The sequence below is a fragment of the Amblyomma maculatum genome, chromosome 8 (genome assembly GCF_055883805.1).
Source record: "Amblyomma maculatum isolate TAMU_Amacu chromosome 8, ASM5588380v1, whole genome shotgun sequence".
Classification (NCBI taxonomy): domain Eukaryota; kingdom Metazoa; phylum Arthropoda; class Arachnida; order Ixodida; family Ixodidae; genus Amblyomma; species Amblyomma maculatum.
Window position 1 is genome coordinate 59,702,802 of NC_139351.1, and position 25,355 is coordinate 59,728,156.

At 47.3% G+C, this 25,355-nt stretch overlaps 1 protein-coding gene across 1 annotated transcript in view; it reads left to right on the forward strand.

Annotated features, from left to right (window-relative positions):
• Positions 1-25,355, forward strand: part of LOC146181245 (phospholipid-transporting ATPase ABCA3-like) — a 102,253-nt gene that overhangs the window by 8,722 nt on the left and 68,176 nt on the right. The window contains exons 3-7 of the mRNA XM_084575732.1: positions 6,964-7,049; positions 7,848-8,000; positions 11,098-11,338; positions 15,538-15,726; positions 22,339-22,520. Coding sequence (XP_084431858.1) covers positions 6,964-7,049; positions 7,848-8,000; positions 11,098-11,338; positions 15,538-15,726; positions 22,339-22,520 — 851 coding nt within the window. The remainder of the gene's footprint in view (positions 1-6,963; positions 7,050-7,847; positions 8,001-11,097; positions 11,339-15,537; positions 15,727-22,338; positions 22,521-25,355) is intronic.

The following is a 25,355-nucleotide window of genomic DNA, read 5'->3' on the forward strand; positions in this document are numbered from 1 at the left end:
TTCGGGGCAGCGCCGCACATTGCGAGGAGGGGTTCTTCTTTGTTTGCCTCAAGATGGCTCTGCATGTGCGCAGAGCGCAGAAGAAATGTTGCGGAAACGTACTTCGCTACTCGTGTAACTGCGACTTCTGTAAGTAACATGCCCATAATTACCGATATACACCGTAGTATAACGTTCTACGGCACGTTTCTAAGGCAACACCGCATTCACTAAAAGCGCTTTTGTACCGCTTTCAAGCATGGAACTCGTGGCTGAGTGGTAGCGTCTCCGTCTCACACTCCGGAGACCCTGGTTCGATTCCCACCCAGCCCATCTTGGAAGTTGCTTTTTATTTATGAAGTGTATGCCGGGATTTGTTGCTCACTGTCAATGCCGCCGACGCCGACGACACCGGCGTTTCTGCGACACGAGCTCCTTAACGCTATCGCGTTAAAAAACATGCGAGAGGCTCTCGGGAGCATCGCAGTTGGCGCACTGGTCATTGGATACAATATCCCATCTGACAAGGCGCTGTCTCGTGTGGAGGACGCCCCAGCGCATAAGCCGGTCAAAATCTCGCACTTCACTTGGCAGCCGGCAAGCTGCCCAGGCTCGCCATTTGGGACAGCGGTCTCTCTTTGCTCATCAGCTGAAAGCCTGCAAACATATGTACACTCATACACCGCCAATACAACCGATCCTCCATACGACCTGTTTCATAACAACATTCACGAAGACGTGCAAACATAGGCTTCGTAAAGAAAGAGCTGCTGCTAAAACTGAAGCACGCATCAGGAGGCACATTTCTTTGTCAAATAAAAGCGATATTATTTTTTCTGGTTGCGAAGAGTTTTATTGTGCTGTTCTTTCAAGCGAGTAAATTATGCAAGAATAATCGCCAGCATACATGTGACATCTACCCACGAAAACTTCTAGGGGCACTTTGGACCACTATGTAAACGCGATAGCGTTAAGGAGCTCGTGTCGCAGAAAAGCCGGTGTCGTCGGCGTCGGCGGCGTTGGCCGTGAGCGATAAATCCCGGCATGCACTTCATAAATAAAAAGCAACTTCCAAGATGAGCTGGGTGGGAATCGAACCACGGTCTCCGGAGTGTGAGACGGAGACGCTACCACTCAGCCACGAGTTCGATGCTTGAAAGCGGTACAAAATCGCTTCTAGTGAATGCGGTGTTGCCTTAGAAACGTGCCGTAGAACGTTATACTACGGTGTATATCGGTAATTATGAGCATGTTACTTACAGAAGTCGGAGTTACACGAGTAGCGAAGTACGTTTGGTTGGTTGGTTGGTTCACAGGAAGGGAAAGGCGCAGTATCTGTCACACTTGCTCTGTGGACACCTGAACCATGACGTAAGGGAAGGGATGATGGTGGGATTGAAAGTGGAAAGAGAGAAAGGGGAGCCGTAGTGGAGGGCTACGGAGTAATTTCGACCACCTGGGGATCTTTAACGTGCGCTGACATCGCACAGCACACGGACGCCACTTCGTTTCGCCTCCGAAGTACGTTTCCGCTACATTTCTTCTGGGCTCTGCGCACATGCAGAGCCATCTTGCGGCAAACACAGAAGAACCCCTCCTCGCAATGTGCGGCGCTGCCCCGACACGTGGCGCGCCACTCGCCCCTGACGTTTCACCGTGCACCCTCACGGGTTGTAGAATCAAGCGTCTTTCCTTTCTTTAGATCACTATCTTCACTCACCCGCCTCTCCCGTTCGGACCGCGCGGGTACCGGTGCGAGGATGCCCCAATACCCTTGCGTTTAATAAGTTTTCTCGCTCTCTCCTTTTCTAACATCCAGCGTGCGTCACTCGAACAGAGGTGTTTAGACGACGCGGCTCCTCTTTCCGCTCACAGCGCGATTGCTAGGTGCAGCGTTTGATGCCGGACGCCTCTGACGTGAACACTGCGCCGTAGCGCTTCTGCTGGGAAAGCGTCCCCTGCGATTTGTGCCGAGCTGCTTCCGAGGAATCATGCTTCTGCGTTGTGCTCCCAAGCGAGATAGAGGACGATCCCATCAAGGCGTCAGCCCCATGATCGCGTCCGCCTTCATGTCACGTCGCTGCCCGGCTTCCTCCCTCCGAGACACCGAGTTCTTTGGTTCGTTCCGCTTGCTCAGGCGCACGTTTCGTTGCCGCGCCGAACGCTGCGTTGCTCGGCGCTCACCGCGTGATTCGTGAGTGCAAAGTCCGACGCGGGGCGCCTCATCAGTGATTGCTGCGCCGTAGCGCATTGTCTTACACTCCTTGGCAGGTCGACGGGTGTTGTATTACAGGGCCTTGCGCGCTCCCTCTTGTGTGTACGCTAAAGGAACACCGGAGCAAGAAACGTTGCAGTGTGCACAACACATCGCGATAATGTAGATTGTGAGAAGCACTTGTTTGAACAAATATTTAGAAAAAAGTTGTACAGTGCACTTAGAAGTGTTGAGTATGAAAACGTCTTTTGTGTGACTCAAGAGCATACCGAGCGAATGAGTGGGCGGTGCGAACGAGGTGCAATAACGCTATCGCGTTCCACTCTTGAAGGCGAAGCTTAAGCGTCCTCCAAATTTTTGTTATTGTGGCTGTAGGAAGAAGGAAAATAAAATTCACGGGCCTGCTTCTGGCTCTGTAGCTGAGCCACCTCCACTGCCTCGTGCAGACAGAAGAGAAAATAAAGAAAAAAAAGGAGTGAGAGAAAGACGCGCGCCGCAACAACAGCCGTCGTCCACCACCGAAGCAGTGTCGGGTGCAATGACGGCCTACAACAGATAAAAATCGGTGGCAAGCTAGCCCCCGCCGCAAGCGGCGGTGACCTACCTGTCCCACCCAGTCGGAAAAAACTACAGAAAATTTTCTGATGTTACGACAGAATTTATGTGCGGTTTTTGACGGGAAACCTGTTGTGACAACAGAACATTCTGTAGTAACTACAGAAATTTCGGTAGTTACAACAGAAAAGTACTACAGAACTACAGACAACAGAAATATACTACAGAAAAACTACAGAATTACAGAAAAGTACTACAGAACTACAGAAAAATCTGATGGTTACGACAGAACTACAGGATATTTTGTCGTATTTTTGACACAGTTCTGTAGTTTTTTTCGACTGGGAGCCATATCAGAGCCAGGATCAGTCACCCTCACCACCTCCCACTCCCAGTAGCAGTCCCGTGCATTTTCTTTTCCTTCTTCCTACAGACACAACAACAGTCATGCACACGCCCCCGCTTCGGTGGAGGTGTGTGCGCATGAACAACTTTAATTTCCACCAGAATGGAGGCCCCTTAAGGCCGGTTCACGCGGCGTAAATATTTGGTCGACTTTCTCTGGCGACAGCGTGTTCGCGTAATGTCAGCTACCCTGTCACACTGTTCAACACGAACTGTCCGGAAGTACGTCTTTGTCGCCCGGCTACACGGAACGGAAAGGTCTGCAGGAATCTTTGGCAAACTTCTTGTCACACTGAAAAAACAACTTCGGCGACGCTCCTCTGCAGCCTCTCTAGCGTAGCCGCGGGCGACTCCGGAGGCCGGCGCACAAACGAGGAGGGGAACCACGACGGCCCCCGCAAGAAGGGATCTTGTGCACAAGAAAGGGCCGGAGATAAGAAGAAAAAACCAGGGCAGCTACACCACAGCTGATTTCAGTTGTGGCCCACAGCCCGACTGGACTGCCACGGAACAGAACAAAGCGCTGAAGGGGTGTTTTTTTTAACTGCTGTTTGCGAGCACGAAAACCATTAAAAAACGATCAACCACGGTTAAGTGGCGGGGGTAGTGTGTCGTCGCCGGAATTTTCGGTCGGCCAGCGAACAAGTCAAACACGGCCGACAACCGCGGTTTGCATTAGTTTTCGTTTTCAAGTCTGTCACGCCGACGTAACACTCCTGCAACCTGCCTTGTTTCTCAGCTGCTTGTGCAGTGTGACAGGCTTGTCTTCGGAAAATAGTATCCGGCTTGGCGGGCGGGCATATTTTGTGCACGCAGCTGTTGTGTTCCCGCAGTGTGAACCGGGCTTTACTCTCCGCCCCCGGCACGCAGGCCTAGGGCACGGGGGCCGAGACCTCCGCGATTAGAGGCAGGCAAAGAGATTTTAGTTCCTTGCGGCTTCTTCCGCCGGGCGGATGGCTTGCTTCTGAACAGTTGGGTCCTCGCTCCGCAGAAGGGTTTCCCAGGCTTCTCTACTAAGTATTTTTGTCTTATCCCGTGGGGAGCTAGCGCATTCACATGGATGGATGGATGGAAAAACTTTATTTTCGTCAGAGAGCACGTATGGATGGTTCCGTGTTAGATGGCCATCAACCCATGACTGACGGCGACCTGGGTGGCCCACTCCACGGCCCTGGTCTGGACGACCGGATCTGAGCTGGCCAACACGGCCTCCCACTGCTCGAGGGAAGGATCACGCATAATATCCGCCGGTGGCGGTGCTATGCTACAGCTCCATAATATGTGGTCATAGATTGCCAATTCCTGACACCATTTGCACTCCGGCTGAATGTCCGGGTAGATTTTGCTCAAGACGTACGGGTTGAAGAAACATCTAGTCTGCAATCGTCGCCAGACGCATTCCTGCGCCTTCACCAATTACTTGTCCGGGGGTGGGTAAATCCTCCGCTCAAGTTTGAAATGATTAGTAATGTCATGAAAGGATACCAGCCCATCTCTCGTGGACCTTCCCGGAGCGTCTGGCTCACCTACTCGGCTGACGAAACCTCGAGCATTCATGTGAGCCGTCTCGTTCCCAGGATTCTCAGAGTGTGCTGGTACCCAGACAATTTCCGCCTCCGTAGTCCCTCGCCCCATGGCCCGATTCAGCAATCGCGCCGCTGTGACAGATATTCTGCCCCTCGCCAAATTTCGGATGGCTGTTTTGGAATCGCTGAAGATCAAGTCAGCATTACTACTAGTAATAGCTAGTGCTATCGCCGCTTCCTCTGCAGCTTCTGAGAAGTGTGTTTTGACTGATCCGGAGGCGATCAAGCGTCCCCGCCCATCCACCACCGCAATTGCAAATGCGTCCCTGTCCCTATACTCGGCGACATCTACATAGACTGCCCCGTTGTACTTCCCGTACTTAACATGTAAAGCTTTGGCTCTTGCCTTCCTGCGGTCCTCGTGATGTATTGGATGCATGTTCTTGGGCAAAGGTTTTATGTACAAGCCCTTGTGCATTTCCCGCCTAATCTGAATTTTAGTGTCACCAGCTGGAGCGTCAACTCCAATGCCGATCCTTTCCAATATGTCCCTTCCTGCTTTTGTTTTTGAAAGACTACCGAGCTGCATCACCAAGTGCGCCTCCCGTAGTTCTTCTAGGGTGTTGTGCACCCCTAATCCCAGCAGCCTTTCGGTAGACGCATTGTGAGGCAACCCGAGGGCCGCTTTATATGCCTGCCTGATCATAGCCTCCACCTTGCCTTTTTCCATCGCGTCCAACTTCAAATAGTAATTAAAGCAACAAGTCTTTTAGTATATCGTCGAGCCTAGTCCCTCTCTACCCACATTGCTTACATTTATCGTCCTGTCGCTCATTTTTTTTCTCCTCCATCGTTTTCTTTCTTCTCTATGTTCTCCTTTGTTCGCACGAAGTAGCAGAAGTGCCTCAGCTGCACATCCAGTAGCAGGCCCGTGAATTTTCTTTTCCTTCTTCCTACAGTCGCAACTACAGTAGGCGTCCACGAAGAATGTGTGACAGATATTGCGCCTTTCCTTCCTATCATCATTCCTGTAGAGCTCATTTGACCGCTAAATATTGCTTATAATGACCTCTACATCATGGTTTACGTGTCTACAGAGATGTTACAGACACTGCACCTTTTTTTCCTATAAACCATTATTTTGGCCGGTATTTTAAGGAAGGCGCGCTACACATTTTTACCACAAAATCGTGGACAATTACATTAATTTATGACAAATTTAGTGACACGCGAAGGCCGGGTCAACCTTGCGCAGTAAAACTTTCGCTTCAAAAAAAGAAAATATGATGCTCCTTTAAATAACAATGCTGAGTGTGTAGTATCTATCAGGTATATTGGTGGATGCATTCCGCCGAAAGCACGACAAGCGGCAACGATCAAAAATATTAGGTATGGTTGGTATTTTTGTATTCATTTGAACCGCATCTGTGGTTATCAGGTAGGGATTGTAACTTGTAAAAAAATCACTTCTGTTTATGGGCATTGTTTTAACCTTTGTGAATAATGGGATATTTCTTTTTATTGGGAAAGAATGAGGTGAACCGAACGCCGTTCCTCCTACCTCGGCTGTAAAACCTCTTCTTATATGCTTCTTGGCCGGTAGTTACCGTCACATCCTGTTCAAGGTGATTTCGACAATGTCACTGATAATTATTGTGCTTGTGATACCTGGATCTGACTGAATGTTCGTGCATCAAACATTTGTTGCAGAATGAGACTAGATTAGGATCCGCAGCTTACCGGTATCGCTGAAGAGAAAGTATACAATATTTGCATCTTACTTGTACTCACCTATGGGGCTGAAACGCGGAGGCTAGCAAAAAGGGTTCTATTTAAGTTGAAGACAACGCAGAGGACTATGGAACGAAAAATGATAGGATTAACGTTAAGAGATAGGAAGCTTGCAGAGTGGGTCAGAGAATAGCTCAAGTTACTCACATTCTAGTGGAAATCAAGACGAAATGGCCATGGGCAGTACTTGTGCGAAGCGTGGATAACCAATGGTCACCTAGGGTAATAAACTGGATTTTAAGGGAAGAAAAGCGTATCAGGAATGGCAGAAAGTTAGGTGGGTCGATGAGGTTAAGGATATTGCAGGGGTCAAGCGGATGCAGCTAGCACAAGACCTGGTTATTTGGAGGAATATGAGACAGGCCTTCGCCGTGCTGTGAGTATAGTCCGGCTGATAATAATGAGCCTTGAAAATCGCTTGAGTGAATATCGCCATGGTGAATGCATACATTTGTATTCAAAACCTGACTCTATCACAACGTATTTTTTCAGGGCTGCTGCTCCCGCTACAGTTCTTGATTGAATCAGCGTTTATAAATATGACGGCGATGTCCATGAAGAAACGGCACAAGGTGCAGGTGAGTGCTATATGTTAAGGAAAATCTTCGGGTTTTTCTTTTATCAGCCTCAATATAGGCCTGCGCCGGCCCTTAACATCCATGATATGTTCTACGCAGCATATGATGTAAAACGTGCAATGGAGATTTCATGGTGGGAGCTGAATTTGAATGAGTGCTCAAAAATTTTAATGTGACAGCATACTACGTAGCGAACAATTGTATAATTTCGTGAGCCGCTTTTCTTTGTTCAGAGGCTGCGGAAATGGTCGCAGAAGGCGCTCGCAGGAAATATCCGCAGCAAATGTTCGTACGATCCGGCACTTAGAAAAGTCTATCTCCACCGGGAGTCGAGCTACTGTCCCTCCGATCCCCAGCAGCCGAGCGCGCAAACCACTACTCCACGCCGGGCTCGGGAGAAACCGATCATAATATTTATTTAGTTCTTGGAGATACTGGCGATGAAAATGACAACACAGTTTTTGATAATGATAGTTATGATAGCATCGATGGTACTGACGCTTCAGTGAGCGATGATAATGATAGCGGTAACAATTACAATGCTGCGCAGTTAGTGAAAGCAATCTTTTAAACTGACTTTCGCCATATGCGCTCTTAAGCAGACTAAATCGGAGTTCTGTAATTTCTGTCTCGAGTATACCAGTCCTCTGTTTCAAACTCACCTGTACACATCTCCCGAGATGTCTACTCGACCACAGTGTCTAGGACCAGTGTGCTACCCATGAAATGTGTATCTGGGTTCCATGTCGAGAGCCTACATGACCAAATGATGGGCGTTGCCCACCGCTTTCTGTGCAGGTGGAGCTGATGCGGTTCCCCTACCCGAGGCTCTTCTACGGCTTTGAGGACCGCACGCTGAGCCACGTTGTTCTTCGCTTCGGAATCGGCTTCTTCGTGCCCTTCTGTGTGCTTGTGGTCAAACTTGTGCAAGAAAAGCGCGTCGGCACCAAGGTGCGCTCCTTTGGTTGTGCCGAGGCGACAGTTACGCCTCGTGGCATGAGAACATGGAGCTAATGATGATATGACATTTTGCTTCCCTTAGCTTGCTTGAGTTAGGATATTCCGTTTGTCTGCCTTCATTAGATTTGTTCACTGACTCATATTGTAGACCATTTTCTTAGCAACAAAGTAAAACTTTGTTATAGAGGCGTGTATGCACGAGAATTAGTTCTAAACACATTCAGGGAGCAATGTTAAACTTAACACTAAAATAAACACTTTTCATGCCACATTATATTTTGTACTCGCTAAACGTTACTTTTTATTGGACTGACATTCAATACAGCTCGCTATCACTTTCCTTCTGAGTATAATAGACTGAATGTTTTATGCTTACCGCCCATGAGTTCTGTGCAAATGTCTTGTTTATTTTTATTTCTTTAGTCATTCTCTCACTATAAGCCAAGACAGGTGTTGTGGAAGGTTTACAATAAAACAAAAATTTAGAAACGAATATCTACAAAATATGCAATCCACTGACGCCTACGCGTAGAACGTGCGGAACTCTAAAACGACTACACAACTTCGTATATAAATTGTTTTTAAAACAAAGAAATCACAACTCTACCACTGCTTTGGAGTGCTTGCGTTCCTCACGCAAACACGAGCAGAGGATACCAGAAATTTATGATACCGTTGATAAGAATTTTGACAAAGCTTTTTTAGACTGTGGAACTTTGGTGAGGATAAAAAATTTCGCAACTTATTTTACGCATTAATTGACCTAAACAAAAAGAATAATTGAAACAATGGTTCTATATTTCAACGACCTAATATATTTTGTATGTTTTGTTCGTCATAGAGACTAACATCTGGAGAAATGAAGTACTAGCATATTTGCACCTGTTAGCATCCACTTTAGATTTGAAAAACGAGAATGTCTACTGCATGTCATTCTGGAGTATAATGGGCCCAGTCCGGCATTTATGCTCAGTTCTGTCACAGCTGTGTTCTAGTGTAGCCATCATTTACTAATCAAAGCGCGCTGGCCATAATCCGGTTGCATTTATGAGTATACCTGTTTTGATAATACAGCCAGACGTGACTTCCGTGCTTTAGGACCAGCACCATTGCCATTTTATATGCAAGAGCTTCACAGACATCAAGAGCATTGCCGTCGCACCACATAGTTTAAAATTTTCCTCCTGGAATTAAAGTTCCCATGTGCAGACCACTTGAGGCCAATACTAATGTGAACATCTAGATATTTATATTGTGTGTTTTCCTCAAAACGGATGCGTTGAGATATTAGGTTAAGACAATGGAATTCATTCTGCTTGCAACACGCAAAGGAACGTTTTTATAATTAATATTCATTTGCCATTTCTCGTACACTGGTAAATAACATCTAAATGGTCACTTTGTGACCTCCTCCTTATCGCCACTCTTCTTCGACCTGCAAGGTACTCATTGCTTACTGTGACATGTAATAACAAAATCTCTATAAATAAATTTGTGAACAAAAGTACAAAGGGATTTCTTGTAATTCCAGTTGATTCTAGTTGGTCTTTGTACCCCTCCTCAGGGCTCCGTGTACAAAACCTTCTGTAATGGTTTCTCGAGAGATAAATAGTACAAATCTGCAATAATGACAAGTCAGGTATTTGATTTCTTGACACAGGTATGGCTTGGGAAAGATGCCACATTGAGGAAAAACAGCCTAGATTTCTTCATACTGAGGCAAGCTGTCGAAAGACTGATGGCAGTTTCTCCGCAACGACCTGTCAGATATCAAAAGGAAAATCCGCAAACTCATTTATTGGCAAGTTCCCTATTACGTAGTGAGGCAAATTAGAGTTGCCGATTCCAATCTCTTCAAGAACCTCATACACCCAATGCGCCAGTTAAATTTATTCTTCAAGAAATGAAGGCATACGTTAGTCTATAATAATGCAATACTTAGGCGTGAGAAAGGGCGACCTTCTTCACGCTTATGTTTTTGCTTTTATCACTACATCAATCCGTAATTCTAAAGTACGCTGGGACATCGTAGCCGTTGACCACCTAACCCGTTACGTGGAAACATCGGCCTTGCAGTCTGCCACCGCACGGGATGTTGCTTCGTTCATTCTGTATCGCCTCGTTCTTCGTCACGGCGCACCGAAAGAATTGATCAGTGACCGCGGACGTGCGTTTCTTTCCGACACTGTCGAAGCCCTCCTCAAACAGTGCCAGATCATTCACCGGAGCACCACAGCGTATCACCCCCAAACGAACGGCATGACTGAGCGATTTAATCGCACTCTTAGTGACATGCTAGCCATGTACGTTGATAGCGCTCACTCTAATTGGGACCAAGTGCTGCCTTTCGTAACGTACGCCTACAATACGGCTACGCAGACTACGACTGGGTTCTCCCCCTTCTTTCTTTTATATGGTCGTGAACCCACGTCCACCATGGATACTATCCTGCCCTACCAACCCGACGCTTCAGAGACCACTCTACTGTCTGAAGCGCACACATTTGCCGAAGAATGCAGACAATTGGCGCGCTCCTTCACAACGGAGAACCAGGCTCAACAAAAGCATAACCGGGACCCTACAAATCCAGCGCCTTCATATCCCTCAGGTGCCCTCATTTGGCTCTGGGTGCCTTCCTCTGCACCCGGCCTCTCATCCAAACTCCTATCGCGCTATCATGGACCTTACCGCATTCTCGAACAATCTTCTCCCGTCAATTACGTAGTAGAGCCCTTGAACCCATCTCCAGATCATCGCCGCCGCGGCCGAGAAACTGTACATGTCGACCGCCTCAAGCCGTATTATGATCCCCCTACCCTTTCCTCACCATGAGTCGCCAGGATGGCTCCTTTTCCGCCGGGGGGTATTGTAGTAATCCCGATCGCCATCAGCTCGCGCGCCAACCCGAAGAGGTAGACGAAGTGGAGCCGGAGCCTTGTTGGCACTGCCCTGTTGATTAGAACGCTACCCCCGTCGCTTTGGTTTGCGGACGTTGCTTGCGGTATTGGTGCTCCTATAAACACCTTACAAGTGGTATAAGTAGATCACCTTTACTCTGTCCTAACCTGTATGCTCACGTGGTGTCCAGGAACTCCTGCGTCGCGCGGGGCTCGGCGACATGTCCTACTGGATAGGCCATTTCCTCGAGGCAGGCTTCGTCGTCGGGTGCGCCATCCTGCTCATGTACCTGCCCCTCTTCGTGCACCGCAACGAGAGCGGGACGGCCTTCCTCGAGCACGTCGACCCGAGCCTTTTGATGGTCGTGCTGATGCTCTTCGGCGTGCTCACCATCCTGCACGGCATGCTGCTCTCGGTTTTCCTGTGGGGGCGTAAGCACAACTGCTCGGTCACTTCCTGTGTCCTTCATATCGCAATGTTTTTCCATCAACGTAACGGCAGAGATCACTGTTTACACAACAGTATAAACAACGCGTTCTGAGAATGCGTTTTAATGTAAGCCTCAATAAAAGATAACGCTAACCTGAAGTTATTTCATGCTTATTTTGATTGTCCTTTGAAAAATAAGTATTAACATATCTATATATCTTTGCGAGCCGAATATTTGTTAAAATTTTGCTGAATATGTAAAATGTGACTGAGCCTTTACTTGCAGCCGTTCTGTAGCCTACACATAGGAAAAGCCCTCCGGCAAGGTCCGCCCTCATGGCGTAAAATGATTTGTAGTACTTATCTTCAACATGATACCGCAACGATTTTGACAACGGTGCACGTAATATTTCTGCTTAGAATGTTTGCGTAATAGTTGCGCCAGCCAACATCTTCAAAACATTGAGTGCAATTGCGAACTCTTGCATCACTGCTGATATTAGAAACTCTCCGAAAGTTTGGCATTGCCTAGCTTGCATGCAGTCAAGCAATAATATTCGCTTCACATCAGTGCTGTGGGCACTATTCAATGTTTGTCATATAAAATAGAAATGATCAGTGGACGTTAGGGCACATAAAACTGGCTGAAAATCTTCAGGCGTCTGCTCAGCCTCGCTGCGCCTTGGCTGGTTAATCGGGAACAGTCCTGAGTTGTATGATATATTCGGTGACATCGTCAGGGCCTGAGCCTCGGGATTATAACCACATTGATATCAGCCAACTGGTTCACATGTGTGACTAAGAAAGTATGCGAACCTTTCAAGTCAAACTTACACGAAGGCGTTGCATGTCCAGTGGTTGTTTTAGCGCTTGTTCGGGTAAGCAGTAGAAGTTTTGATGACAGTATCAGAGAGGTGTAAAAGGTTCCTTACATGAAGGTCAGCTGTAATATATTGGCTCCTAAATTAGGTCTTATCTTTTAGGTTTGCGGCAGTCCTTTCGTAGTACGGATCTGGCGTCCACAGTAGCATTGATGTTCTATTTCAGGTCTGTTTACAGCTAGTTTGGCAAAAAATGGCAGATAAGAGCGATGCTATATGCTGCAAAACATTCCCCATCACGTGGCTCTCTCCATGCTGTGTCATTTATTATTGACCTATGAACGTTCCTCACCCATATACTCCCACTTTTGACGCCAAAAGCATTTTAGCTGAAGCGGAATTTATGTTTAATGTTACCTCCCGTTATATATTGCCACGTGCATCTGTCACGTGAAGTCCTAAATGTTTTCTTCTTACGTATTACAAAGCCAGTGTACAAGCATGTTCGGCGCACTGATATTCGTAACTACGCGTCCGACTATCAAGTGCTCTGACTTCAATCCGCGCGCATAGCCAACATAGTTCCATCAGCTAGAAGGAAGCTAGAAGGAAGCTAGGATTTCTCAAACGCCAGGCACCTCAGGCTTTTTAACTCTTTAAATTATTCACTTATAAACCACCCATCAGATTGGCCCTCGAGTGCAGAATGTTCGAACAAAGTACGCAGGCTAAGGGGCTCCAGCCGGGCATTATATGCGGGCAATTATTTAGGCGAGTATACAGATATGTAGGCCAGTTGCTGATACATTTGCAAGATTAAAAGCCATCGCGGACATAAGACAGATGTCGGCGACGACAACCTGTGCCGTAGTCTCCCTTTGTGCTGTGTCTTCTGGAGGTTTTAATTTTCGAAATCTGGCAATTATGAAGCTTCCGAAAGTCAATCTGTGCAGAGGGTATTGGAACTATTATTCTCACGTCAGAGCCTTATAGCTTCATTGTTATCCTAAAAGGCAGTATATAACACTGAACAGGAGGTAATGTCAAACCGACCCTCTAGCACGCATCATCTGGGTAATTCATTTTGGCTACACAAATTTTTATTTGTATTTTTATTTACAACGTACTGTTAGCCTCGGCTGAGGCTGTCGCAGGTTTGGGAGATTGCATCATACAAAAGAAGCAAGCAAAGATATGGAACAGAAATTGTAGTTGCCCTTGAGGAACAAAACAAAGCAACAAAAAAATTGAACAATTCGAACCAGTGACTTAAAACTAGTCAATTAACGGAATGTTAAAATAAGACACATATAATGAATATATTGAACAACACTCACATCAATGACGAGACTCAAATTGACCGTCCTTATGAATCATAAACAACACTGCACAACTTAGAAATGAATGAAGAAAGCGTAGTAGACTTCACAATACCATCAGGCAGAGAATTCCACCTCTAACCGCTTGAGGAAAGAATGAATACCTAAATGTATCATTGTTGATCCTATATTCATTTAATTGTTTACAATGTTCGTTACGTGTATTGCGTGAAGTCGAAGGGTACAAGAAATGACTGGCGTCCATTTTGAGGTAGCCATTTAAAAGGAAGAATATAAACTTAAGGTGCATGAACTTGGCACGAGCACTTATATTTGGAATGCCAGCTTGATTGAAAAGTTCGGTTGGTGAATCATCACGTCTATATCTATTGTATACAAATCTTATTGATTTACGTTGGACATTCTGTAATTTTTGTGTGCATTGTTTCGTATATGGGAACCAGACGATTATGCTATATTCGAGTATAGGACGATACCACCACGAACGGTTTCTTAGCCCCACCGCTAGCTTTGTTGTTACTTAATTCCCATGTAAGTGTATTCTTAGGGACTGTTGTTTAGTGCGCAGGCATTATTTCACTAGGCAAAGCTGAACAGTCATTAAATGAAACAAGTGCTGCAGCGGTTCGGTTTAGATGCCCAGCTAGTCGGCGCGAGCAATCAACTTCGCTTGGCACTGCACGAGAGCACAGTGTTAAACTGTTTGTCTCTCGCACTTTGCACGGTATAGCGTTTCTTTCGTCGACTTCTATCCGTCCGAAGTGGATGGAGAATGCACCGGTAATGCATTGCTCTCTGACGTTTTTTAGTCCTGCGGCGTAAAACACTGTTTGTAATGTCGTGCTCGGATGTGTTTTCTTACGACACTACGTCCCAAACAGGCTCTAAATTTCCAAGCGTAGCCCACTACAATAAGGCAGCCTTCTAAATTTTCTAGCGCAGCAAAACGACACACACACACACACACACACACACACACACACACACACACACACACACACACACACACACACACACACACACACACACACACACACACACACACACACACACACACACACACACACACACACACACACACACACACACACACACACACACACACACACACACACACACACACACACACACACACACACACACCGTGAAGCACATTTCAATTTAGTGCACAGAACTTGAACAAAGATAAGGAAAAAACGTTTACTCCATTTTACAATGAACACATCCCATTCCCCACATGTTTATGTAAGGAGACAATGCACTTGTTGAAATTTCATCTGTTTAGATTTCTTAAAGAATTAGGAGTTCAGAATAAGCCGTAATTTTCTTAACATTTTCCACTTTCACCAATAAAAGAATCTCAGGATCCTTGAATTTGGCGCATCATGGTCTTTGTCGCCTATTTGACAAAAAACTGATCAACATCAACACGGCCACAAATTCACATATGCACTCTTCGAAACAAATACAAGGGGCGTAAAATCCGCGCCTGTGGAGTTCACGTCTGGACCTAGCTTTTTGTGCGCAGTACCCTTTTATTTATCAGGCATAAAATCATTTTCCCAACCTCTTGTTACCTTGTTTCTTGTCCTAGAGGTATCTGCTAAAGTGAACCACACAAACTCGTTTCCTCCCCTGCCTACCAATAGCTTCTTGTCACCCGGGGAGAAGGACCCAATATGGAAGCATTATTTCCTACACGGGGCACCCAAACAATGCCAGCTTCATCCAAACCTGGATGAACCCACCCCATCTGTTATTTAACCTTGACCGTGATGTCGGCATGCTATTTTGACCCTATAACCGCCTGCCTCCTATTCGCTATTTCTATCGCGAACGCTGAGGGTAGCCTGTCGAAGCTCAAAAATATAGTCCTGTTTTAAACATGACAGAAGTGTTGTCTGTTGCCGATCCCTTTTAGAGAATCCGTTTGAAGCGCTGCCTTGCAGTTTTTTTTTTTTTTTAAACGAGACAGGTTGTCTCTGAGCGCTCTGTAACAACGCATATAAATTTCGTACGCTCTTCCTCACATCGCTGCAGCCGGCGTGGCGTTCGCCGCCGCAGTCGTGTACTGGTTCGTGCTGAGCCTCTTGCCGTACGTGATGCTCCAAAATGTGTTCGGGCTCGGCTACTACTTGGTCTCCAAGAGCTCCAAGTTGATATCGACGCTGAGTCCACTCATGTACCTCAATTGGTGTTTTCGGATCATGGAGCGATTCGAGAAGTACGGTAAGGACCAGCGACTCGAATAATTCAATTTTTGCTTGCTCAAAATTTTGTTCTGGGCTATAATTTGAGCATAAATCTATTCCGAACTCATAAAAAGGAATTGTTATTCATAAGCGTATGTCTTTACTGTCGCCCAAGTAGGCCAATAATATTTATACACAATAACATAACAAATTCATACCTTCTCAGCCTATGACATAGGATAAATAGAATTAAAATGTCTCAATATTCACTTGTTTTAGCGGAACCCCGAAGGTGGGGTACATATGTAACAGGAGAATAAACGCCATGCACATATGAGCGACTATAAGGCTACAAATTAAAGCTATGCAGCCCACAGAAACAATTCAATCAAAAAACACATCATACTTCATTCCGAACAGCTGCGCTTGGGTAGACCGGACAAGGAACAATTTTTCTTCAACCACAAAATTTTTGTGATGATTTTGTCGCCGTATGGCTGTTCTTATGTGTATGGCAATGAATGTTTGTTCCCTTATTCCTTCTGAGTATTTGTTTCTCTGACAAACACTACAATGGGCATAAACGTGTAAGCGAACATTTGAATTATTTCAGTCGCATATCGTTCGCTATCTTCAACACTGCGGCAGCACTGCTGGGATGCAGCCGAGATGCACATCGTAGTTATTTATCCACGATATAGCAGAATTGCGCATAAGGAATATATTGATACTTGAGGCGCTGCACACCACAGGGAGTATCTGCCTGGCGAAATAATTAAAAACGTAGGTCCCGGGTATTACTGCCATCCGTGATAAGAGTAGGAGACCAGATTATTCTCACAGATAAGAAATGATGCTGGCAGGATGGTCTGTGTTCAACAATTTGGAGAGCGACACAGATCATCAACCTTAAGCTAAAGTTCCGTCCTCTTCGCGATGCAACTGAAAATTTACAGCGATTCAGAGGTTTATAATGCCATTTTGGTCCCAGTGTCGTTAGAAAAGTTTCTTGTTAGATATATTACTGTTGGCCAATACAGCTGGCTACACTATAAACATAAAAGATTATATGTATTGACCCAACCGTTAGTGTGCGAGCAGGAAAGGTTGTTTTCAAACTTTATACTCCTTTTTTTTTTTAAATGTCTAACATCAGCTCAACGTCGCATCGACATGACACGTTCTTTCTTGTCTTGGGCCTAAGTGCTACCTAATATTCACCTACTACACGGTCGGGTCAAGACATTGATAAATTGCACGTGCAGTATTCTAGAAGATTCGGTGGTTGTTTTTAAGGAACCCTCAACTTGTTACATCGATGAAGGTATTGAAAATACAAAAAATAGCTGCGAAAGTTCGCATAATGACAGACTCCCTAAGTAAAAGCCCAATATTATTCGCAAACAATGTCTAGGATGCGACAATACTGCGCTACTGAATTTTGCTGATGGGGTGGGAATACACCTCCTAATCTCTAGTCTTTCTTGGCACGGCTGCCAGTGGGGCACTGAGATAAGTCGTGACACTTGATCGGAGCCCATGGTAGCAGCGTAATGCGATCTAAGACTCTTTATTGACATCTTTTGTTTTCTAAAAGACCGGGATGCCTCCTTCACGGCAGTTCTCTGTCGGGAAAACATCGCAGTAGCCCTCGGACAGGCGGCAAGAGCGAAAAGTTGGCGCAGAAAAAGAGATTTAGTTTATGATATTGTTATGAGCCGCCCCGCACCGATAACACTCCGCCTCCTCCTGTGTCCAGTCGCTCTCCTTCGCCGCCAGCCCGCCGTTCCCGTTCACCTCTTCCTAACCGCAGTTCCTCGCCGTCCTCTGCCGGCCGCTTCACGGGAAACTAGCCGATGCAGCTCCCGGAGGTGACGCTGCATTGGTACCCCGACCTGGAAATCCTCTGCCCATTTCTTCGCCCTGTAACCTCCTCTCCCTGCTCGTGGATGGTGTTCCCGTCTCTGCCCTCATTGACACTGGTGCCCAAGTCTCGATCATGAGCTCATCATTTTGCCGCCGCCTCAAGAAAGTACAGACCCCCGCCGCTTCGCCCACCGTTCGTGTTGCCGATGGCAGTACTGCTGCCGTCACTGGGCTGTGCACTGCCCGAGTTACCCTTGCCGGTCATCACATCCCTGTTTTGTTCACCGTCCTCGACCAGTGCCCTCACAATGTGATCCTCGGCCTTGACTTTTTAACGGCCCACTCTGCCCTTATCGACTGTTCCAGCGGCCTTCTTCTTTTGGACTTACCTGTCTGCTCAGAACATCCTCCATCTACACCCCGCCTTCGCTCTACCGAGTTCGCTCGCCTGCCCCCTGACTCTGCTGTTTACCTACCTCTGTCACCTTTCCCGCCTGTGCCTGACGGTGCTTGCCCTATCACAGAGGTCTTTCTTGACCGCAACGTCGTTCTTCCTCATCTCATCGTACGCGTTACACAGAACAACACCTACCTTCCTATCCTGAACTTCAGTCTGTCACCCCAAGTTCTCCCCGAAGGAATATCCCTTGCTACCTTGTCTCCTCTCACAGACTGCACCATTTGTGCACTCACTCCTGGCCCATATTCAAGCGTCCTTCCAACACCCGTACTCCCCTCCACAATTACCGACCCTATTTCCGCAATGATTGCCTCTGACCTCAGCCCCGAACACGCTCAGGACCTGCACAACCTTTTGTTATCCTTCTCCGACATTTTTGACTTTGCTGCCGGTTCTCTGGGCCAAACATCAGTTGTGACTCACCGCATTGACACCGGCGATGCAAAACCTGTACATCGGAGGCCTTATCGTGTGTCCATTTCTGAGCGCCAAGTCATCCAGCAGGAGGTCGACAAGATGTTGGCCAACGATATCATCGAACCTTCAAACAGCCCCTGGGCTTCTCCTGTCGTGCTCGTTAGAAAAAAAGACAACAGTTGGCGCTTTTGCGTCGACTATCGACATCTGAACAAGATTACAAGGAAAGATGTTTACCCGCTGCCGCGAATAGACGATGCCTTGGACTGTTTACATGGAGCCCGCTACTTTTCCTCTATCGACCTTCGTAGCGGCTACTGGCAGATTTCTGTTGACGAACAAGACCGCGAGAAGACAGCTTTTGTCACACCCGATGGTCTTTACCAATTTAAGGTTATGCCTTTTGGACTTTGCAACGCCCCTGCTACGTTTGAACGAATGATGGACTCCTTACTCCGCGGCTTCAAATGGACGACTTGTCTATGTTACTTGGATGACGTGATTGTCTTCTCGCCCTCGTTCGAAAGCCATCTTCGTCGCCTTTCTTCCATCTTGGCCCTTTTCCGCCGTGCCGGACTTCAACTGAACTCAAAGAAGTGCAGTTTTGGTCGCCGCGAACTTAAAGTGCTTGGCCATTTGGTGAATTCCACCGGCGTGCAACCCGATCCTGACAAAATTCGTGCTGTCAGTGCTTTTCCATCTCCCCGTTCACCCCGTGATGTCCGCAGCTTCATAGGACTGTGCTCTTATTTTCGCCGGTTCGTCCCAAACTTTGCCGCTGTTGCTCGTCCTCTCACCAATCTCCTGAAGAAAGGCGTTCCTTTCTCATGGGGACCAGAGCAGGCTAACGCATGCTCCACCCTCATCGCTGTTCTCACCAATCCTCCTGTGTTGGCCCATTTCGACCCGTCTGCCCCGACGGAACTTCGCACCGACGCCAGTGGCCACGGGATTGGTGCCATTCTTGCACAGCGACAACGCGGCCAACACTGCGTGATTGCCTACGCCAGTCGTCTCCTGTCATCAGCGGAACAGAACTATTCGATTACGGAACGGGAGTGCCTGGCTCTCGTCTGGGCCGTTGGAAAATTCAGACCCTACTTGTTTGGCCGACCATTCACTGTAATTACCGATCACCACGCCCTATGTTGGCTCTCTTCCCTCAAGGATCCTGCTGGCCGCCTCGGCCGCTGGGCACTGCGCTTGCAGGAGTATACCTTTTCCGTTGAATACAAATCAGGCCGGCTCCACCAGGATGCAGACTGTCTGTCCCGTTATCCCGTCGATCCCCCTTCCTCTACTGACCACGAGTCGGACCCCTGTGTGTTCTCTATATCAGACTTTTCTCACATAGCCGACGAACAGCGCTTGGACCCAACCCTCAGTTCTCTTATCGACCGCCTCCGCACACACAGCCGTGACTCTTCCCTCGCCCTGTTCTTCCTTCATGGGAATACGCTATACCGCCGCAACATGCGACCTGATGGTGCTGAGCACTTACTCGTCGTTCCCCAACACCTACGCTCTGCCGTTCTAGAACAAATGCACGACGCCCCTACAGCTGGTCATCTTGGCCTCTCACGCACATACGACCGCGTGCGCCGGCGTTTCTTCTGGCCTGGACTCTACCGCTCTGTCCAACGTTATGTAGCCGCTTGCGACCTCTGTCAACGCCGGAAGAAACCCCCTGTGCTGCCACCTGGACACCTGCAGCCGATTGCTATCCCGACTGAGCCATTTTCTCGTGTTGGCCTTGACCTCCTAGGGCCCTTGCCCGAGTCCTTATCAGGAAACAAATGGATCGCTGTGGCCACCGATTACGCCACGCGGTACGTGATCACTCGCGCCATTCCAACCAGCTGCGCCATAGACGTTGCTGACTTCCTTTTGTACGACGTCATACTACACCATGGTGCTCCCCGTCAACTACTTACCGACCGTGGCCGCTGTTTCCTTTCCTGAGTTGTTGAGGAAATACTTCGTTCTGGCTCCGTTCGGCACAAGTTCACCACAGCGTACCACCCTCAGACGAACGGCCTTACGGAGCGTATTAACCGCACTCTCACCGACATACTCGCAATGTACGTATCCGACAGTCATCGCGACTGGGATATTAGTCTGCCATTTGTCACCTTTGCATATAACTCTTCGCGTCATGACACTGCTGGGTACTCTCCATTCTATCTTCTCTTTGGACGAGACCCCTTACTGCCCTTCGACACTTTGCTTCCCGCCGCTGGCCCCGTCACAACCTATGCCCGCGATACCATCGCCCGAGCCGACGCTGCTCGCCAGATTGCTCGTCATAATCTCACCGTCTCTCAAGAAGCTCAAAGACGCCGCTACGACGCTCACCACCGCGATGTGCACTATCCTTCCGGATCTCTGGTGTTGCTCTGGCTTCCGTGCCGTCGTGTGGGGTTGTGTCAGAAACTTCTGCCCCACTACACGGGTCCTTACCGTGTACTACGCCCTGTGACTGACGTGACCTATGAGATTGCACCGCTCCACCCAAAGTCACCGACTGCTAAACCCACTTCCGAAATTGTACATGTCGCCCGCCTCAAGCCATATTACTCCCCCTCCACACCGCACGCCTAATACGCACCGGGACGGTGCCTTTTGCCGAGGGGGGGAGGGGGGGGTAGTGTTACAGGGAAACGCGAGACGAAAGTGATGTGCTCACTGACAAAGACGACGATCAAGGAACGCAGGCACGACGAAGCGTTAAAAAAAGAGAACGACGCTGAGAGAGCGGATTCTGCACGGCTACCAAAGTCTTGCGTCGAGTTCAGCCCATCGCAGTGCCGTCACATTAAGTACATCCCCGTAACAATATCTTGAAATAAATCAAGACGCACGCAGTGCAAGCAACAAGTAATTACCGATGGCGTCTTCGCGTGATGGAGGAAATTGTAAGAAATGGTAAAATATTTAGGATATAAAATAACGTCAGCATACGTGTAACATGGCACGACAGATATTAAGGCGGGTGAATGAAAATGCGGAGCTCTGCTGAGATATGGGCGCAGCCTAATTAGAACAGCGTTATAAAACAATTCCGTGAGCACTGCTCAATCTGCACCAGAGAAATGTCCAAACCTGAGCGTTGCTTCGGCATACGGTATATTGGGCAACCATTGCAGTGCTTTTATAAGCGAGGTCAGAGTTCGTGCCGCACAGTGGAAAATTATTTTCCTTGTACACGAGGTAGAACCAAGGTCAACGTGTTCTTCGATTACCTTCAAACAGCTTCAAGTTCAAGTTGCAACTTGAGCCAAAACCACTTTTGATAGCTATGTTCCCAGCAATGGTCAAGGTCAAAGTTAAAGTCAACGAACATAGGAAGTAGCTTAACGCGTGAGCAGCTGCATGGCGAGCCACGTGATGGCTGGCGTCATGAGTATATATGGAGACGTGCCGCACGCCTCAGCTGAAGCAACGTCATGGACTCGAAGACCACCAAATTCAAACCAAGATAGACATCTTCACGGATCACCGGATTCTTCATTGCGCTTATGATAAATACAGAGCTTTTCCATGTGTAATCATGCTTGAGCTATCATTTCACATTAGGTTTAACCAAAGTAAAACTACATCTACATATTTGCGGCTTAATTATGAACCGATTATCCCAGATGAACCAAATTTGGTACTTAGTAATTGTTCTGCAAGAACTTCCGCCTCTTGAATTTTATTTTTGCTGATAAAATTTTTTGTGGAATCTAAAAATTTAAATGGTAACCGGCGGTGTTGTATGGCGCAGGACGGCGTTATTTGGAGGTCAGTGATAGAGGCTTCTCTTCTGTAGTGGTTACACAGTTGAGACTTTGATGATCATGTACGTTCCACCTGAGCATTACCTTGAACCACACATGTATGTTCCTCTCCACCATTTAATTACAGGGGAAAGGCTGACATGGAAGAATAGTTTCGACACCGCCACTACTCTGGACAATGTGAACGTGGGGGAGCTCAGCCTACTGAGTCTTTCTGTTGTCCTTGTTATGGTGGGCCTTGTATGGTACCTGGACAACATGGTGCCCTGGGGCTACGGCATCCCTAAGCCATTTTACTTCGTTTTTTCGGTACGTTCGTGAGCTACTCGAGATGCCTCTAAACCACTTCGATAAACGTATTTTAGAGCTCCGCGATCAATGCCGTGGGTTCGTAGAGATCGGATGATTTCTCGTTCACATCTAATTTATTTTTCGAACATCGCTACTTTCTCTCCTGTCTCAGAATGGTAATATCAGAGTATGGCAACTTATTCCCGAATATTTTCAGGTTAGTGGTAAAGACCAGCTTTGGCAAGTTTAATTACTGGGTTATAATATACGCATGCAGGAAGCTTACTGTCGCGGTTAGCTATGTTGGCCACCTGAATGAATATATGCAATATTCGTTTTCCTGCACTTACGCTATCATCTCGAGCAAAAGCAATTTATCCCTATTCATTTTCAAATGATCCCCGTCTGATACTTTAAAGGCGTGATACATTTTTGTTTCTTTTTTCTCAGAAATGGTTACGAATGAATCAATTTCCTGTCAGGTCTCACGCTGGAGACAATGCTCGTGGCCTCATATATTACCTTGGTCGATATCCCAATCTAGATTTAAATATGAACTACCTAAATATCATTCTTTCTTTCAGTTACTGAATTTCGTTAAACGTTTTTTTACGTTTCCCTGCTATTTTCTCTCTGACACACATTGTCGGTACTTACACAAAGTGTGAACGCTATGATAGAACGCTTTTTAGATGTATCTATAGACCGTTTTACATGAATTTCATCAACGTTTTCACAGAACTGCTGAGCGCTGCAGCTCGCCGGCACCGCTCGCTTACCGTTTGTTGTCGCGCGGTGCTTCGGCAAGCATTTTATAATCTATTTGAATAGAGCCAATCTATTTGCCTAATTTTTTCTTCAAGATGAAACAAACTTCTTCAGGTCTGTAGAGAATTGAAGAAACAACTGTTCCACTTTGTGCGCTAATTCATGCATGATTCTAATCGCCCGCATTTAACTATAGCCCACGAAAGGACAAATAAACATGTAGCGTGCCATCGCTTTGTAGCCCTGCAAAATGCCATTTGAATGAACAAACACAGTATGGTCACCATCTCAAAGCGAGCTGCTAATACTGCTGTTAAAGCAATGTAAACACGTGTCAGTAAATTCTCTTTGGACATCTTCGGTGATCCGCGGTAAGCTATAGGCAGGTCATTGATAGGATATTCACTTCGAACTCGTCTCCTCCTCCGCCTTTCTATGACGAGCTAATGCTTGCCACAGCTTCTCACTACACTTCTCCTCTCCGCGCCTGCGTCCGCATCACGTGGGATGCCACTACACTCATCCTCTTTTCTATGGCGAGATAAAGCTCGCCAAAGATACGAGTGTAGTGGCATCCCACCAGATATGCACACCGCGCGGAGAAGAGAAGGGTAGTTTCCACACTGCGCATGCGCGCACCGCTGAGGAGAGCTGACCGATTAGAGCAGGCAGGCACCTGTCGACATGACATACTCAGGACATGAAAGTGGGTTCTGCTTGGAACGCCGGTGACCTCGGAAGCGCAGACGCGGTTGAAGAGCTTTTGGGCCAGGAGAGCTAGGATAGCGGGCTCGGTGTGTAAGCGGTCGGGCGGCCACATTAGTGACCTCATTGCCTTGTAGGCCGTGGTGACCAGGAAACCCGATGATGCTTGCCTTAGTTGAATCGGCGGCAGATAGTCTTAGAGCTTGGAATGCAAGTTATTATATTTCCCTTGCCAGATACTGTTCACAGATCCACTGAGTATCTGTAATATACGTAATTGACTCTGAATTTGCGGCAGCCGGAGCCATTGCAACTTCCTCTACTCGCGTTGAATTTATGACCAGAATGGATAGGCCATCCACACGTTCTATCCTAGGTGGACTGCGGCAGCCGTTTAGAATCACGCAGGCAGCTACGGTGTGATGTCCGCGTAGTAGACGCTCGAGCATGTCTAAATTTATACTGTCCCGCAAGCAAATAAAGTGGAGGAGCGAAATCTGCGATGCAAGCAGACAGGAACGCTTCTCGGTTCTGCCGTGCTCATGTATTTTCATCCCAACATTGATCGGCGTTGTCAGCATTGTGGATAGATCTGCGATAATTACCACATAGTGTGGGTGTGCGACTGAATCCTCACCTTCTCCTGCCTCTACCTGGCATGCATGGGAGACGGCACTCATCACCTGCTCCAACCTGGAGGCCCAAAGGGCTGTAGAAAAGTGGGTGCGAGACGAGATCTCGTCGTATGGTGTCCCGCACTAATTATACTGACCATGTGGCGGGGTCTTCGGAGACTTCGACACTCTCTTTTCAGTCTTAAAATAGGTATCCCCTGCACCACCACCTGCGAACGTTGATGCTTTTAATGGAACCCTAGAAATTACGACGAGCGTTTACGAATGCGCAACTTGAGTATGGTGCGACGACGATCAAAAGGGTTAATACAATGAGATCAGGTTATGGTGATCTTGCAGGAAACCACCCAACAGGAGGGCGAGAAAAGTTTTCTGACAATTTATATATTCTAAACCTAGTTATACAAATCGAAAGCATGTCGCTTATTGACAACTGCGAAATGTCCTGTGTATGTTTCCGAGTTGGCCCAGCTTCGCTCAGATCCTTGGCGAAACGTGCACTACGTAGGCGTACTGTGTGCTCCTTTTCAAACAGTGCACTAACGCGCGACGACTCCTGCGGTTTGGCAGCAGTAAAGATCATGAATGGCTGCTCCAGATGCGGCAGCTGAAATACCGCGGCGAGTGACGTGGCTACTCCCCTGGTCGAGCCAGTGAAGCTGCCGAGCAGCTGAACGCCTCCTTAAAGGTCAATTGCTAATCCACGCTAACCTTTACCTAAGGTTTCGTAGTCAAGGTTTCGTTT